The sequence below is a fragment of the Theropithecus gelada genome, chromosome 3 (genome assembly GCF_003255815.1).
Source record: "Theropithecus gelada isolate Dixy chromosome 3, Tgel_1.0, whole genome shotgun sequence".
In the NCBI taxonomy this organism is placed as follows: domain Eukaryota; kingdom Metazoa; phylum Chordata; class Mammalia; order Primates; family Cercopithecidae; genus Theropithecus; species Theropithecus gelada.
The window spans coordinates 80,249,234-80,267,986 of NC_037670.1; the positions used below are offsets into that span (position 1 = coordinate 80,249,234).

At 42.2% G+C, this 18,753-nt stretch overlaps 1 protein-coding gene across 2 annotated transcripts in view; it reads right to left on the reverse strand.

The window, feature by feature from the left end:
* Positions 1-6,658: 6,658 nt before the first annotated feature.
* Positions 6,659-18,753, reverse strand: part of AVL9 (AVL9 cell migration associated) — a 94,631-nt gene continuing 82,536 nt past the window's right edge. Inside the window, exons 14-16 of one of the 2 annotated variants that reach the window (XM_025379098.1) lie at positions 15,066-15,119; positions 14,456-14,544; positions 6,659-11,514 (exon numbers count right to left, since the gene is read on the reverse strand). In XM_025379098.1, the coding sequence (XP_025234883.1) occupies positions 11,399-11,514; positions 14,456-14,544; positions 15,066-15,119 (259 nt within the window). In that variant the 3' untranslated portion in view covers positions 6,659-11,398. The remainder of the gene's footprint in view (positions 11,515-14,455; positions 14,545-15,065; positions 15,120-18,753) is intronic. The other variant, XM_025379099.1, reaches the window with a different exon arrangement.

An 18,753-nucleotide genomic window follows, 5' to 3' on the forward strand; every position in this document is an offset into this window, starting at 1 on the left:
ATATTAGACATAATGCCAGTTTGAGTATGTATAAGTTCACACTTCCTTTTCGTATCCAATTATGTCATTCTTTTCTGATGCCCTCTCTTCTATCCACAGGAACTCACACCATTCTTTTCATTCTCTTTTGTTCTGCTTCTTCTCCCAGTAAGAAAACATCTCCCTTCTTCTCCATTTACAAATCAGAATTGTCTATCAGTCTATTCATCCAGTGTCCACTAAGTGCTTACTCTGCACCAGGCACTGTTCTAGGCTCTGAAGATAAATAAAACAAATAAAACACCCTGTTCACATGCCATAGAGGATGATGAACAATAGACAAATATGAAGATACACAAGTGCAGCCCCAACACACACATCGTCATCTCATTTAAACCCACTGTACTGAAGGAGAATGTGTGGTTCAGAGATGTCACGTAACAAGCAAGTGTGGGCGCTGGGTTTCCAACCCAGGCCTGTTGACCTCCTATTTATGGCATCCCACCTTTATTATAAAGCCCTGAACAAATGCAAAGAGTGATGCTAATTATTGTTGCCAAAATTGAGTGAAATGAAATACAGGCAATTTTATGTGGAATTTTTACTTGTCAGAAACACGAGCCGCTTGGGTTTGTAGTTATCTTCAAAGATGTGTCTGAAAAGTGGAAGCTGTATTCCTTCCACTGACCGCACTTCCCTAACTGAGAAGTAAAGTACATTTTGAAATGATTGAAACATTTTTAATGATTAGAAACATTAAAATACATCTCACATGTACAGCTTGACTTTATGTGTATACTTATCTAACCACCTAAATCAGGTGAAATAGTTGATTTTAATTAACATCTGCTTAGCCTTGAAATCTGTCGCAGCTTCAGAGTGGATAAAACATCTTTCAGTCCCCAAGAAAAACATGTTTATTTTCAAAACGGTTTGGTTTGTGATATTGATATAAAGGCAGTTGCACTTTCCCAACCCTTCCAGCTTCCTTGGTGGAAGGTACTTCCCACGCTTGCCCCTGGAAAGGCAGCCACATCGTCACACACACGTCCTCAGCACAGACTGCTCCTCACAGGCCCTTCTCTTTTCTCCTGTGTCTGCCAAGAGGGGTTTTCCCCTCCTCACACTCTTCCCCTTAGTCCCCGTAGCCTCACCAAGAGAAACAGACTCCCGGGGGCAGAGCGGGAGGAGCTGGTTTCTGTCTTTCTCAGATTCCTGCTGGCTTTAGCAACCCCGCAGGCTGTTTCCTTCTTCAGTTCTCCTCTCTCATCACTCTTTTCCCCTCCTAGAGCCTCACTCCCCCTGGCCTGCTCCTGCCCTGCATCTCAGGCCATGCCACCACGGCCCGTCCCCAAGGCTGGAGGACAGAAAATCTGCTCTCATCCTCTTCACTGCCTCACCCTCACTTCAGCAGCTCAAATGACACTTCCTTGAGGAAGCTTTCTCTCACTGTCCCAGCGAAAAGGTTGCCATGATGCACTTGACTGGACTTCTCAACACACTCATGTTTCTCTTTTTTTGGTCTTGCGTTGTCACCCAGGCTGGAGTGCAGTGGCACCATCATAGCTCGCTGCAGCCTTGATCACCTGGGCTCAAGCAGTCTTCCTACCTCAGAGTAGCTGGGACTACAGGCGCTTGCCACCATGTCCAGCTAATTTATTTTTAGTAGAGAAGGGGTCTCACTGTATCACCCAAGCTGGTCTCAAACTCCTGGGCTCAAGCAATCCTCGTGCCTCAGCATCTCTAAGTGTTGGGATTATAGGTGTGAGCCACTGCACCCAGCGCCATCACTTTCTTTATCACGTATATGTACAGATCTAATCTCTTCTGGACCCAGACAGCCCTCACCCATAGCAAGTGGTTTTGTGTTAAGACTGAGTGAAGCTTTACTTACTCTGTCGGGGCTGCGGCAAATGGGAGTTACGGTTTCAGCTGCCAGGCTGTCACTTAACACGTCTCCGTCTGTTGCTCAGTTCTCTAGTACCTTTATAACACACAGTCATGTGCCACATAGCGAACCTTTGGTCAGTGACAGACAGCATATATGATGGTGGTTCCCTAAGATTACAATACTGTGTTTTTTTTTTGAGATGGAGTTTTGCTCTTGTTGCCCAGGCTGGCGTGCAGTGGCGTGATCTTGGCTCACTGCTGCCTCCACCTCCCGGGTTCAAGTGATTCTCCTGCCTCAGCCTCCCGAGTAACTGGGATTACAGGCATGTGCCACTACCCAGCTAATTTTGTACAATACTGTCTTTTTACTGTACCTTTTCTATGTTTAGAAGCACAAATCCTTACCACTGTGTGAACACTGCCTGCAGGATTCAGAACAGTACCATGCTGTAGAGGTCTGTAGCCTAGGAGCAATAGGCGAAACCATATGAGCTAACTGTGTGGTGGGCTCTGCCATCTAGGTCATTGTAAGTATACTCTATGATGTTCACACAACAGTGAAATCAGCCAGTGACGCATTCTTCAGAATGTTGTTAGTGACGTGTGACTGTATTTTGGTATCTACTCTGGCTGTCTGGTGAGCTGCCTTTTATGAGCTGAGACATAACTCCCATAAACAACACTGTCCATGTGGGAAATCCATTTTGAGTTCCCTATGAATTACATTAGAAGCTTTGGAAACGCAATAGCCTGTTCTTCAAGGGAGGGCGGTCACAGGGTTAACTTGACAGTTTAAAAGGAAACAAGCCAGGCATGGTAGCTCACGCCTGTAATCCCAGCACTTTGGGAGGCTGAGGCAGGAGGATTGCTTGAGCCCCCGGAGTTCAAGACCAACCTGGGCAACATACTGACACTGTGTCTCTATTTAAAGAAAAAAAATTAAGAAAAAAAAAAAAAAAAGGAAACAAAAGACACGTCTTCCAACCAGAGGAGTGGTGACTAGTTATCCTTCATTTCCAACAAGGTCTCAAAAGAAAATTCTAAGGATTAAACCCAGGTGCTCAAAGGAATGGAATTAACCACATTCAAAATAAAAATGATTTCCACTTTGAGTGTCAAAGTGAGGGTTCTGTCACTAATGAAAAAACACACTTTAAAGGTCATAAAATATATAAGATTTAAAAATTCTAGTCCTGCTGACCTTGTGGTTTTAATGACCATAAAATGGGTAACACACAAAAAAATTCATCTTCATCTGTTAAAACTTTACCTAGGAATTTCCATTTGGAAAGTATTTAGCGAGGGTGAGTGGTTTATCAAGGCCACAGAAGCTTTGGTTTCTAAATGGATGATCCTGTACAAAGAACCAATTCAGGATGTGAGAGCCAAGGACAGGGTAATTTTGCTTTGGTCTCCATGGTTTCTAGGAAGTAACGGTTTTCTAGGGCAGAGCCTGAGGAGGCAGGTGGACAGCCTACTTCAGAAATTCTCCATTGTCCCACTTTTAACTTTAGCATTCCTGAGAGCATGAATGTGGTAAAATTTTATCAGAAAAAATAATTCCATGAATTTAATATAATTGAAAGTCCAGATGTTAGTGGCAGATGGGCTTTTTGAATGTATAAATGATTCCCTTCCTGCTTGTAAATGACATGAAGAAACAGCGGGTTTTCTCCAAGTTTAAACATGTCACCACAGCAGTGGTGCCACATGTCTCCTGGGTCTCCACTTAGCCAGAGAGAGTAATGGAACAGATGCTCCAGTGCCCTCTCTGCTCTTGGCTTCCTGGCAGGGACACCATCACTTGACAGGTTCTTTTCATCAACAACCTCCACGGACCGAATGCCTGGGGAAATCGGGAAAACTGTTCTCGCAGTAACAGGTTTTTGACTGAGGGCCATGCCACAGACTTTTGTTCTTGGCTTTATTGTGTTTGGGGCAAATGCGATTTAAAGTCAGTGGAAAACTGGGAAGGCCAGTGAGGAAGGGAAAGGGGCGGTGGTTGAGTTCAGAGGTCAGCTGAGGAACATCACTAGCTTTACAGCAAAGGGCAAAGCAGAAGCAGTGGTACCCGTGACTGAAAGAACTTTCCACAGGCAACACCCAGCCAACCTGCCACCCGCCTGTGGGAAACCCTTGAAGGCTTTCCCCTGTCCGTGGGCTGACAGGGCTCTCCTCCAGATATGGCCTTATTTCCTGACCTCATCTCTAGCCTGTCCTCCTTGCCATTTCGGTTTTGGCCACTCCAGAAAACATCCCCTCAAGCCGCGCTGCTTCCAGTCTTTGCTTGTGCTGCTCTGCCAGGCCCTGGAGCCCTTTACGTCTTGTGGTCTTTCCCCTCACTCCCACCTCACCTGGAAAACTCTCCCTCAGGTCTCAACTTGGACTCAGGGGAAGAGACATTTATTGGTCCCTGTGAAAAAGCAGTTACCCGCAGTGGTTTGCTGGTGCCACTCCTGCTCACCCACCACCCAGCACTCTCCCCCCTACAGGGACCGCCCACCCCCACCTGCTGGACAGCAAGGTCCATGGGATCAGGAACTGCACGTGTCAGGGACTATGTGTGGCACTGTATGGCAAATCTCCAAGATTGGGAAGCACCGCTTTACATAGTCCTCAGTAAGTACTGAATCCAGGTATTTTATTATTTTATTTTTTTGAGAGAGAGTCTCGTTCTGTTGCCCAAGCTGAAGGGCAGTGGTGCAGTCATGGCTCACGGCAGCCTTGACCTCCTGGCTTCAGTGATCCTCTCACCTGCGCCCACCCCCTCACCCCCACCGTAGCTGGGACTAGAGGAAGATGCCACCATGCCCAGCTCAGTTTTTTTTTTTTGAGATGGAGTTTCACTCTTGTTGCCCAGGCTGGAGTGCAATGGCTCGATCTCTGCTCACTGCAACCTCTGCCTCCCGAGTTCAAGCGATTCTCCTGCCTCAGCCTCCCGAGTAATTGGGATTACAGGCGCCCGCCACCATGCCCAAATACAAAAAGCGAATTTTGTATTTTTGGTAGAGACAGGGTTTCTCCATGTTGGTCAGGCTGGTCTCGAACTCCTGACCCCAGGTGATCTGCCCACCTCAGCCTCCCAAAGTGCTGGGATTACAGGTGTGAGCCACTGCACCTGGCCTTCAGCTAATTTTAAAATTTTTTGTAGATACGAGGTATCCCTATGTGGCCCAGGCTGGTCTCAAACTCCTGGGCCCAAGCAATCCTCCTGCCTTAGCCTCCCAAAGTGTTCAGGATTATAGGCATGAGCCACTGGCCCCTGAGAATTCAGGTATTAGAAAGGACTCAGAGTAGCCTGGGGAAGACTTTCAGTAGGAAGAGAGGTTGGGGCTGGGTCTTTGATTACTATGTACTACAGGTTCTCTCAGTAGTGCTCCTCCAACAACTAGAAGGATGGGAAGGCAACAACAGCAGCCAAGGTTTCAGTTGGTAAAGGGGCTTATGGAGGCCAGGGCCTCCGTGGAGAAGCTACGAAATTAAGCCAATTCCTAAGTCAGGCACTCAGGGTCCGCCACACAGGAACTGGTGCCTTTTCATGGGTAATGAAGTTGTTTAATGGCTAGCAAGTAGTTTTTAACTCTTCGTTATGGAAATTCTCCAACATACACAAACAGAATAGTCTTAGAAGCCCTTATGAACCCATCACTTGCCCTCAACAATGATCAGCATTTCATTAAGTGGCTTTCATCGTTTTTCCAGGCCTGGCCTACATCTGTGTGCTCCAGGATTGCAGCCCAGTCCAATGAAACATTTAAAAACATTTGAATCCTAATTATGTTGTTGGGATGTCAGTGGTTCCAAAGGCAGGTGTTTATGGGATCAAGAACACAACGCGACCATTCTGATCTTCATGATCATACAAAGTGTCTATGCATGCCACGTGAGGATCTGTTGATGGTGACGTTGGATAGGTCAGTCCTGCTGCAGCGGCTTCCCCAACCCTGTGTACATTACCTCAGGCAGAGAGAAGCCCTTCATGAAGGATAGAAAGAACTTTCCTTGGAAAGAATAGGCTCCCCAATCACACTCCTTCCAGATGTTACCAGATTAAATAACTGCAACTCCTATCCTATCAGAATGAAGGGTGGGCAGCTGTTCCCTGGTGGGTGATAGGGGACCCATCTCACCCCCACAGCAGAGCTCAGTCTGAGGGAGACATCTGCAAAGGGAAGGAGATGCCTTCCTTTCCCTGAGTACAAGCAGCTCCACTGTCCTCAAGTTATGCCATCAGCTCCAGGGCTCTCAGTCCACATCAAAGAACACTGGTAACTTCAGCTCAACCCTGCAGCAGCACTAAGGAAGCACACATTCCCAGGGGGCAAGGAAGTTTGTTCCCTTCTTCTTTGAAGCACATCCCAAAGCCCATTTTGTGGAACAGTTGTAAGGGAACCCGGTACATGAATGTATACATGAAAATGTGCCCGGAGTCCTCAGTGGAAATATCAAGGGCTCTCTTGACACTTATCGGTCCAGGTGCAAAATGGGTTGCTTGGGACAATGTCCTAATGAGACATTATCTTGTGACCAAGCTCTGCTTGATACTTTGTGCAGCTCCCTGCACTTAGCATTCCATAGAAGCTAAGGGGCTCTTCCTGCAGAGCTCACCGCCTTGAAAGCTGAGGGACCACCGTCAAAGTGATGTCAAAATGAGAGTAAATGAGTCATGAGTCTTTAGTTCATTCTGTGTGGTTTCTTAATAAATGAAGCTGCTGTTGAACTGTGAAGGAGGACAGAAACCACATGGACAACACACAGGATACTTCTAGAAGGACAGGTCAAGTTCAACTGTAGGCAGGGCGAACAGGATCATTTTATTCTCATTTACGCTTAAAATAAAGATACAATAGAAGTTTTACAATTCAGTATGATTAGACGTGATTTATAATTTTAACAATTAAAAAAAAAAACTAGTACAAACTTTAAAACTACCAAAGAGAAAATACCTTTCTGATCAAAACATGTGCCACGGGCTAAACTTCCTTAGAAAACTTTTTAAGTTTTCTCAGCTAAATTTTCTTAGAAAAGGTTTGTGAAAAGCCTTTAATTGTAAATATTTAAACTATTTTTGTAACCACTAAATGCCTTCACCAACTCATTAATCCAATGTTTCCTAAATTCAGGAACCAGTGACCAAGGGGCCTGAAACATGTAAGCCTTGATCTTATTCTTCCAGCTACAAAATACTATTATTTTAAGAAAACAAAATATTTTCTAAGCACAGAAGCTTTCTGAAAACTTCAATTACCTTTTCTGGCTCAGTACCTGACTGAAATGTTCAAATGTTCATATTGCACACACGAAAAAATCTGAGCAGCATACTACATGGGTGTGAGAAGCTGATGAAAAATAAGATCGGGAAAACCCCCTACACTGTTCCATTTACATGATTTAAATATATAGTTTCTATATCTTTCATATAAGTAAAAAGGTAAACTTTAGGACAGCACAGAAATACAAATGTATTTAGAGTTTTACAAAATATATTCAACCCCTCAGACATGCACAATTTTTTAACTTTGGAGTTACCATATAAGGGAGCTAGTTTTCCCTCCTTCATAATGAAAGCAGGAAGTCATGTGTACAAAGTCATTCATATGAAAAGAATAAACATCCACATTCCTTTTCTTTGTCCTTGACAAATATTTATGGAATGCCGGAAATTATGGAAAAACAATTCCAATGTTACGAAGTCCAAAGAACTGGAATGAGAAAACTCCTCGTGGCACATTACGCTGCATGGAATGACCATCATCCTCAGGGAATTAGGGTAGCATCTTCTACCACTTTTAAAGGCTACCACGAGACGGGGTGGAAATGCCACGAATGGCACCTCATCTCTGATCAAAGATTCAGAGCATGCAAGTGTTGATGCCATTAAAAGTCCCAACCATCTCCCCACTAAAATACCAGGCAATGCTTAGCAGCTGCTGTTCTAACAGGCTACTTTCCGCAACTGCTGACACAGGTTAAGTTCATGTGGTTAAAGGTCAGAACACTCACCCCTTCCAGAGCTGAAGTGCTCCAACACTCATCACTGGCTCTGGAGGGAAAAGACCACTAGCTGTAACTTCTACAAAACTTTTATTCACAAAATATAAAACAATAACAAAACCTACCTACCAGGGCGATAATGCTATAGCGTGACTTTAAAACTTGTAACTAGCAGAGTAACATTCTAACTGCTTTCTAAAAGAATTCTTATAACCCTTAGCACATGAACTACTGCTCTCAAAATACTTTCATTCAGATTTTAAGCACCTTGTTCCTCAGCCAGGCAACAATTTCTCACTTCTTTTCCGAATTTGCTTTCTCCTTGGCTTTCCAAAGGAAATTATTCTAAAAAACATCAGACGCTTCGTATACAATTTGGAAAGGAAGATAAGGTTGAGCAAGTCACATCATATGCTCTGGTTTGCTGCCAAAGTATATTGCTGCTGTGTTTCTTAACAGGAAAGTGGACGAGAATTGTTTTAGGGCTGTGCTTGGCCAGGGGGTAATCGCTAACGGATTTGGGAAGAGACTATTCATGCTGGTTATGTGAGCCAAATGCATATGCACAATCATTCTAAGCCGCCTTTGGACATGCAACTATTTCTGTTCCACAACTGGTAGCTTTAACTCTCTCTTCCTTACCTACACCATTGTCATTACAATATCTAGTAGGAATTGAAGTATACCAGGGACATTTTCCAAACTTTTAAGTCACCTGGATAGCAGTGAAGCCACCACCAAGACATTGATGTAGTGTGTGTGCCTGGCACATCTGAAAAAGGCTGGCTGACCCTGGTTCCCTCACACCTAGGTACAAATACTCAGTTCTTAGACACACAAGCCTTAGCAAGCACTGGGGTAAGTTTGGCCAACAACACACACACCTTTACCAGGGCTGTGTCAGAAGATGGCCTAGTGGTGGCTCCTATGGCTCACAGAGCCAGGGTTTGGAGAGAGGCTGCTGCTTCTATGCTGGCCACTTGGAGCCTAGAATCCAAGCCTGAAGTATGTGGGGGGGTCACAGGACCAGGGGTGAGGCTTCCTGCCTTTGTGCGAACTGCCCTGGGGCTCCTGCCAACAATACAAGGGCCAGTGTTCCTTGAAAAACTCCACCTCCTAGAGCCTGAAGGAAATATAGCTATGGTCTTTTGACCATTTCTATGATGAAAGCTGTATTTTCTGAGATACTTGTTTTATGTTGAAAGTCAGTAAAGTGACCACTAAGAATCAAATTGTTAGCTAGAAATGTTAATAGAAAGTCCGATCAAAGTGTATATTCAAATGGGGAAAAAGTGGTATTAAAGAAAGTTAAACTTGATGTAACTATTTTTATTTCAGTGGATTCCAAAGCATGAGCTGGGCTGCTTTTGAAGGGTGAGAAATGGGAGTTGACCCCGATCATAGAAACCATACCAGCTGAAAGACAAATCAGCATCTCGCTGGATGACCCCTCACAGGGCTCCTAGATCCCTGAAGTGTGAACTTCAGCAGCTGAGAGGTAACAATTGCACACAAATCACACTATCATGCTCCAACGAATGATGTGGTCCTTGAGAAACAACAAGATGTTAGAATGAATTCAGTCTCAGCACAAAAAGATTAGAGTACTGTTTAAGGTTTTGTTTGGTATTACTTTCTTCTAGTCAAACAGTATTTCCTGAGGTTAACTTTCTTGGAAGAAGTGGAATTAATGGAGTTCTCACATTCAGCCCTTCAGTTTATCATTGCTGAATTCTTGAGTTATGCTCAAATGGGTAATACAATTTGTGTTTAGAAAACAGAAAGTGGAAAATTTAGAGATATTTAGATTATGTTTCTATGTTCATTTCAAATGCCTTGGGAGCATTTACTTCTTAAACATTTCATGAGGAATAAACCAAATATAATCAGTGCCCTCCTTTAACTCCCCAGCAATCGGGGATAGATCATACTCACAATGTATTTCCCAAGTATCCTTTGTTACTGAAAAGGCAGTCTTTTCCCTGTAAGTACTCTCTGAGAACACCCATCCCAGGTCTCCTTGAAAAGCAAATGAGAGCTGAGCATGGCAAACACACAAGGTCCAGCTGTGTACAGATCATCAGTAGATGGCACGCACATGCATGTATGTACCTAACATGAAACCAGATGTCCTTTCTCAGATGACAGATGTCAAGGCTGCAGTTTTCTTCTCTTGCCTCTTACTTTGATGAATATAAACTAAGATGAGATTTCTATTTAATACAGTCACCTTGCTTTTCTTTTAAAATACTTATAGAAGGGGGTAGGGATTGATTATAGGAGGACTTTCAGTTAGGGAAGTAGAAGACTAAGTGCTTTGAAAAGCTTTATGAAGAATTAAGACTACGAGAAAAGCTGTAGGTCTGCAAACACCCAATAGAAAACTGTTTAAAAAAGAAACAGGCCAGGCGCAGCGGCTCATGCCTGTAAACCCAGCACTTTGGGAGGCTGAGGCAGACAGATCACTTGAGGCCAGGAGATCAAGACCAGCCTGGCCAACATGGTGAAACCCCGTCTCTACTAAAAATACAAAAATTAGCTGGGCGTGATGGTGCATGTCCATAATCCCAGCTACTTGGGAGGCTGAGGTACAAGAATTGCTTGAACCTGGGAGATGGAGGTTGCAGTGAGCCGAGATGGCGCCACTGCACTCCAGCCTGGGCAATACAGCGGGACCCTGTCCCCGCTACAAAAAAAGTGAAACAGATGGCACAAACTCTGGATTAAAAAAAGTGCTTGTAAAAGACTGCAACATGACTGTGGTTGAAAAATAAACACATAGGTCTTTGAAAGTATTGCCTTACAGACACATTCATGTTAAACTGCTTCAGTATCACTGAACCATCACTCTGCACTCCCACCTGCACGGTTATAAAGAGGAGGAAAGCACAGTGATACTCCTTGATGTCTGAAAGCAAGTTTTTAAGGATGTGGAAAGAACAAACTAAAAACATAAAACACCCAGTCCTCAGAACTACCACCCCTGACTTTCATGTGTTTGGGAGGAAGTGAATTAATAAATGTTTTGTGGGTAGAAAGCAAAAATATCATCATAGAATTCAGCAAAATAATAAAGGCCCAACTGTGTGACCCCTTCACTTTATAAGAACATTTTAAGGCCAACTTTAGAGAAAATGGTAATATAAATTAATTTTAGCAAGTATAAATTACAATGACCATCTAGATATTCAAACACCAAAACAGAACAAAATTTACATAAGTAAAAACTCTTCTAAAGTAAACCAATGTACAGTATCAGAACTCAAAATTCATTAGAAGGTTCACTGTATGTTTTAATCAGGCTCAGACTGAAATAAAAGTAGTCAATTGAAACCCCAACCTGGAAAGCCATCCCTGCTATGGCTGTGATTTCATCATTTCGGCATCCTGAAACATTCACTTAGAGCAACCGTCCATGTAAACAGTTCGACATCGGTCCCCTGCTGTGGATCTGTGGCTGATAACAGCCTGGGAGCAGCAGACAGACAGGGGACACTTAAACCTCAGAAAGCAATAGCAGCTTCTGACGCCCTGCTCAAGGCTTCCCATCCGGTGGCTCAGTGAGGCTTTGGGAGGTGGAAGTGGTAAAAGTGGAAAGCCATGAAGACATAGCTGTCTTTGCACTGGAAAAAGCTCCTCCAACTGACTGGCCTGGATGGAGAGGAGAAGAACAAAAGGAAAAATGTCTTAACTTTTGTTACAAGACAGTGAAAGACCAACATAATTAATACATTTTTAATTAAAAAAATTTTTAAAATGTTTTTTGAGACAGCGTCTTGCTCTGTCGCCCAGGCTAGAGTGCAGCAGAGCAGTCACAGCTCCCTGCGGCCTTGACATCCTGGGCTCAAGTGATCCTCCCACCTCAGCTTACCAAGTAGCTGGGACCACAGGCATGTGTGACCACACCTGGGTAATTTTTTTGTTTTTTGTAGAGACAAGGTCTCATGTTGCCCAGGCTGGTCTTAAAACACTTGGCTCAAGTGATCCTCCTGCCTCAGCCTCCCAAAGTGTTGGGATCAGAGGGTGAGCCACTGTGCCCAGCCAATAAATGTTAATTCACTAGAACTACACCAATATGTTAATAGTAGCCAAAATATCATTTATGTTTTTAATTTCAAAACAATCCCTTTCCATGGGAAAGTCTTAAGGAAAAACAGATGATGTTTTAGCATAGGAGCCTACTTGCCTAAGCATTCTGAAAGTACACTGTTTCTTTAATACCCTCAGTGCTAAAAACACTGGCTATGTATCAGAATTATTAGAGAGCTTAAAAAGTCAAACTGCTTTGTGTATCTTAAATACCAACTTGATAATCAATAACCACCTAAACAGGGAAGAGTGGTTAGGTTGTTTTAGGGAAATGTGCTTTTGTCATCTAAAATGAAGTTACGTTAAACAAAGATGTATAGAGCTCTATCTGCCCCAGGTCTATTGTGTTTTATAGAACATTATCTCAAAAGTTGATGTTAGGCCAGGCATGGTGGCTCACACCTGTAATCCCAGCACTTTGGGAAGCCGAGACGGGCGGTTAGCTTGACGACAGGAATTTGAGACAGACTGGGAAACATGGCGAAACCCTCTCTCTACAAAAAATAGAAAAATTAGCCAGGCATGATGGCACATGCCCGTAGTCCCAGCTACTTGGTAGGTTGAGGCAGGAGGATCCCGCCGGGGTTGCAGAGGTTGCAGTGAGCCAAGATCGCACTATATTGCACTTCAGCTTGGACAACAGAGTGAGACCCTGTCTCAGAAAAAAAGGTGATGCTAAGTGAAATTATTTAAGTTGACTGATACATTCCCACTGTTCTTGGAGAGGAAAGTATAGAAGAAATTTGCCTTTAGAATTTAACTATCAGTAGCAGCATCACTAAAAATTAAGTAATAATGTATAATAATGTATCTATAATATAGCATAGTTTTTCTATTAAAAAATAAAAATTCAAAATAAGTCAAAGGCATATTGTTTGGAAATAAATGTTTGTGTGCTAAATTCCATTCCTTTGCAATAAAACTAACATAGTGGTAGTGCTGTGTGTGCTGTGTTTGTCTTTACCAATGAGTCTGTAGAGTTTTCTGTCTCTCTCTAGGTATTCAGAAAACTGGGGATATAAGAACCCCTACACAAAGATTACCTAGTTCTGGGGCTTTTGAATTGTGTTCAGTAACGGTTAGTCAACCTCTTTCAGAAGCTAGGGAAGTAGTAATGCCCTATTTTTACAACACATTGTATGACAAAGCAGATGGGGCAAAATGTAAATAATTGGTGAATCAGAGATAACTAGGATTTTCTTGCACTGTTGCAATGTTCAAATTTGAAACTACATCAAAATAAAAGTTAAAAATATAGAAAAGGAATGAAAAATTTTAGAACTGATGTGGAACAATATTCAAAATATTTTAAGCGAAAAAAGCTAGGTGCAAAAGAACATGCTACCATTTGTCTGACTTTGATATTAATACTGGCCTCATCAAATGAGTTGGGGAGTATTACCTTATTTAAAGATTTTGTGTAAAACTAGTATTATTTCTTCCTTAAACATTTGACAGAGTTCAAACTGAAGCCACCTGGGCAGCCTGGTTTAAATTAAAAACCTTATGGCAAGGCTTTTCATTTAAAGTCACAACCAATTTCTTTCTGTTTTTAAGACTCTTGCTCTGTCACCCAGGCTGGAGTGCAGTGGCGCTGTCATGGCTCACTGCAGCCTTGACTTCCTGGGCTCAAACAATCCTCCCACTTCAGCCTTTTGAGTAGCTGGGACTACAGGCACACACCACCATGCCTACTGACTTTTCAAATTTTTTTGTAGAGATGGGGTCTCACTATGTTGCCCAGGCTGGTCTTGAAGTCCTGGACTCAAGCAATCCTCCCACCTCAGCCTCCCAAAGTGCTGGGATTACAGGTATGAGCCACTGCATTCAGCCCAATTTCTTTAATAGATAATAGGGCTATTCATATTTTCTTTTTGCAACTGTTTCGGTAATGCGAATTTTTAAAAGAATTTGTATATTTCATTTATGTTGTTAAATTTGTTAGCATAAAGTTGTTCACAATATTCCCCTATTTTCTGTTCTTTTAATTTCTGTAAGAGCTACACTAATGTCCCTCTTTCATCCCTAATGTTGGTAATGTGTATCTTCTTTCTTTTCATCTTTACCAGTCTGTAAAGATTTTATAAATATTGTTGACCTTTTCGAAAAACCAACTGTTGGCTTCATTTTCTTTATTGTGTAATACTACCTTAGAGGACAGTAGTTCCTAATGCCTACTTTTATTATGAGTCTCTGCCATTTATAAAGAACTGTGGACAGCACAGGGAATGGGGGAAGAAAACTCTGGTGAAGCTTGAATCTTGGTAACAAAACAGTGACTTAATCAGAAGATTCTGTCACTCTCTATTAGATGTAATGGAGTTTGACCTTTTGGAATTTGGAATTTTTCAAATGAATAGGACAAAAATTTTAAAAACTCTCGTATTACTATGTGATAACACACATCTTTACAACTTTATGTTTGTTTTATCAATTACATATTAAAGATAGAAAATGGATGTGTTGTGATTCCAATTTGTTCCTGGCTAAAGGCATGTCTTACCAACAGCTTTTCCTGTTTGCACAACATTCCGGCTAGTTGTGACCATGACATTTCCAATTTTTTTGCCACGTTCACTATTCTGAACAGAACTGGGTAAAAGATAAAAGAAGTGTTAAGTACAATTTTTAAAAAATCTCACACATGCATACAGACACATGTAGACACACACACAATAATCACTCTGTAACCATCCCAAATTAGAATTACTGAGAAAAGAAGCTAAATTATTTGTTATGAATTTATTAACCTTTTAAGCATGTGCATTTTCAGAATACATGAGAAGAACATACAGATGAACCAAAAAGTGGTGAGGACATAAGGATGTATGTATGGCTGGCTACATCTCTCTGACAGCCATGGTTTGCTAAAAGCACTTCACCAAAATAAAAATGGTAAATCCTATTATTAGTTCACACCATCCTCTATGAAGAGCGGTGTTTTCACTTTGAAACATAACACACCGCTGAGCTAAAGAATGTTATGCACATATTTGGTTACTATTTGAAGCATAAGTCTATCAAGTAGAGAAAAACAATCCCCAAATAGCAATGAAACACATGGCATAAATTCAGAATTAAGAATTTTCCCAGTATTTTCTTTAAGTACTTACTGTGAGAATCTTAACTTCATGTCTGATACTGAGTATTGGCCTTGAAATGGATGGCTGTAAAAAAAAAAAGTTTGCGTTTAAACTATCAGTATTTTACCAAGAAGGCTGCAAAAAAAGAGTTATCACAAGAAAATATTAGTAAACTTCTCATGGACGACACAGCTGGGTGGCAGTGCTGAATTTAGTATCAGGAAACTTGGCTTTGATCACAGCTCTCCACTTACAATGATGACATCCAGAAAAGATTACCTAACCCCTCTGAGCTTTAGTTTCCTCACTTGTAAAACAGGTGTGTTATGTGTTTTGTGTGTGTGTGTGTGTGTGTGTGTGTGTGTGTGTGTGTGTGTGTAGCCTGTGTTAGTGCTATCCTGACATTCTAATTTATGTGGTCTGTCTTGGGTGGGGCTCAAGCATCAACATTTTTTACAAGCTCCCCAGGACAGTCAAGGTGAGTCACTGGTTTTAGGACATGGTCATAGATCATACCTTGATCCTGGCCGTCTTACAAATGTGTGCTATTGGTTATGCAGATATTTGTGGATGGATCAACAAAATCTCTACTTTCTGTTAGAAAAGCAGCTCAAAAGGCAGGTCTTAAAAAAAAACAGCAATATCGTTATTTTTGTAAGAAAATACATTATTCAGACTTCCCTATTTCCATTATATTAAAAGAAAAAAAATATATATATATAAATCAGGCATTCTGTAATTATACAGGCAGTAGGAAAAAAAAAATCAAGCAACTTGACCACATAAAATGGAGGGGTCAATATCCAATTCTTATCTCAGGAGTCCCTCTGTCAAGGTGTAACAAAGAAAGTGATCCTAGTAAAATCTATAGCTACTTATAAAATTAATGGTTCTTCAAATGACAACAAACTACTCTTCATGGCCCAAAGTAAGCATATGTAACACTTCTTATTCCTAGATTCCTGAATCACAGGATTGAAATACTGACACATCACTTGATCATTCTCTATGTTCTGGAATGACTATATTTAAGGGATGAAATATGCCTGCTGCTTGTTAAGTTAGAATGCTACCTTCCCTAATCTTTAAGAGTTAAAGGGTTTCATACTTCTCGAAAGTTATAATTAGTTTGAAATATTTCTAAATGACACCCTCTGATAACAACAGAAGTTTAGCATTTCTTATTTTATTTTTTTGAGACAGAGTCTCACTGTTACCCAGGCTGGACTGCAGTGGCGCAATCTCGGCTCACTGCAACCTGCCTCCCAGGTTCAAGCGATTCTCCTGCCTCAGCCTCCTGAGTAGCTGGGAGTATAGGCATGTACCACCATGCCTGGCTAATTTTTTGTATTTTTAGTAGAGACAGGGTTTCACAATGTTGCCCAGGCTGGTCTTGAACTCCCGAGCTCACGTGATCCACCCACCTTGGCCTCCCAAAGTGCTAGAATTACAGGCGTGAGCCACCAGGCCCGGCTGCATTTGTTATTTTTAATTTGGTAAAAACGTTGAAAATTTGCTATTGAAGAAAACTAACTATTCACCCCAAAATATACCTCTTTGATGTATTTCAAGATGGCTATTCAGAAGGGCTGGAAATGCAAGCATAACTGAAAAGCTGTCTTTTTGGGGGTAGATTTGCATCTGTGGAGAAAATCTGCATTAATGCAGCCTGGTTTGCTCTGAGGCCCTCCAATATCAAGATATAGGAAAGATGAACTGAGTGTCTGGCACCTTTAAAGGTCTGAAAGAAACGTTTACCATCAATTCTCTCTGAGGGCTGCTAAGTGTGAAGCTGGGTACACAATCCAGTCACCCTGTAGCTCTCCCTCATGCACATTAATAAATTTGCATGCCATTTCTCCTATTAATCTGCCTTTTGTCAGCTGACTTTCCAGTGACCCTTCAGAGGATGAAAGGGAAGTTCTCCCTTGGCCTGCACTATCATATCTGCGTGATTTCCCTACCTATATATTTTAGTTAACAAGTCATTCTTCAGCCTTCTTTTCAATCTAAATAGCCTCAATTTCTTCACATGTTCTTCTAAGCACCATTTCATAATCCTTTTAAAACTCATTTCAGCTAAGGCTTTTTTGGACCTGTACTAACATCTATAGAGCTGGTTCAAGTTAAAAGCACCAGATGTAGTGACAGATAAAGATTTGACCAGGCCTCCCAGTGCAGGGCCCAGGGAGGAGACTGGGATGGCTCTGTGTGTTGACTGCTTGGACAGTCAAGCTGACCTGGCTTCCCAGCACCACCCTGTGAGTGCCATCCTGCTCCTCCACATCTGTTTCCCTTCAGCATGTTGAGAATAGAGACTTTGTAGTCAGTGAGGGAGAACACTTTGAACTCAGCCCTTTCATTTAATACTATTAAAATGGTTTTGCCTTTTAATTTGCTGTTTTTACTATAGTCAAATGGCAATATAGGTTTCTGCTACAGCCAAGTGTGATGATTAAATTCACCAAAATTGGTGCTGAACCTAGTCATTTTTACTTTAAAAGATGGGGTCTCATTATGTTGCCTAGGCTGGCCTTGAAACCTTGGGTTCAAGTAATCCTCCCGCTTCAGTCTCCCAAGTAGCTGGGACTATAGGCACACGCCAATGTGCCCAGCTCCTTGGTTATTTTTCTTGATGCATAATGCAAAGCTTAACAGACATGTTACCCAAAACCCTCTGTGTACCACCTTACTCATGCACATACTTCCCCAGGTTGCTATGGCTTCAATATCGGGTGTGTGTGAGTGTGTGTGCAGCAAAGTATCCTTTCTAGCACATCTTAAATCACATTAGAAAAGTTAACTCTAGTCCCAAGATAATATGGTAGTCAGTACAAAGGTGACTTTTGTTCCTCACAGAGAAGTTTAAAATTCAAATGAAAATGGTGTATGCTTGGCTGGGCATGGTGGCTCACGCCTGTAATCCCAACACTTTGGGAGGCCAAGGTAGGTGGATCACGAGGTCAGGAGTTCAAGAACAGCCTGGCCAAGATGGTGAAACCCCGTCTCTACTAAAAATACAAAAATTAGCCGGACCTGGTGGGAGGTGCCTGTAATCGCAGCTACTCGGGAGGCTGAGGCAGAAAAATTGCTTGAACCTGGGTGGCAGAGGTTGCAGTGAGCCAAGATCGCACCAGCACTCCAGCCTGGGCAACAGAGTGAGACTCCGTTTCGAAAAAAAAAAAAAAAAGAAAATGGTATATGCTTGTATTATTATGAAAAACCACACCATCTTTTTTATTTTTATTTTTATTATTTTTTTTTAAGACAGAGTCTTGCTCTGTCGGCCAGGCTGGAGTGCAGTGGCACGATCTCAGCTCACTGCAAGCTCCACCCAGGTTCACGTCATTCTCCTGCCCCAGCCTCCCAAGTAGCTGGGACTATAGGCGCCTGCCACCACGCGTGGCTAATTTTTTTGTATTTTTAGTAGATACAGGGTTTCACATCGTTAGCCAGGATGGTCTCGATCTCCTGACCTTGTGATCCACCTGCCTCAGCCTCCCAAAGTGCTGGGATTGCAGGTGTGAGCCACTGCGCCAGGCCTTATCTTTTAATTTGGAAAACAAGTTCCTATATACACTATATCAACTGATCTCCTTCGATGCTGTCTGTTGTATGCACACACAAATGTTATTGTTTCATAATGGCTTTAATCAACGGCCTTTTATGCCTATGTGGGATAAAGCCTTCATCATCAACATTCAGTGTTGCAGCAGGT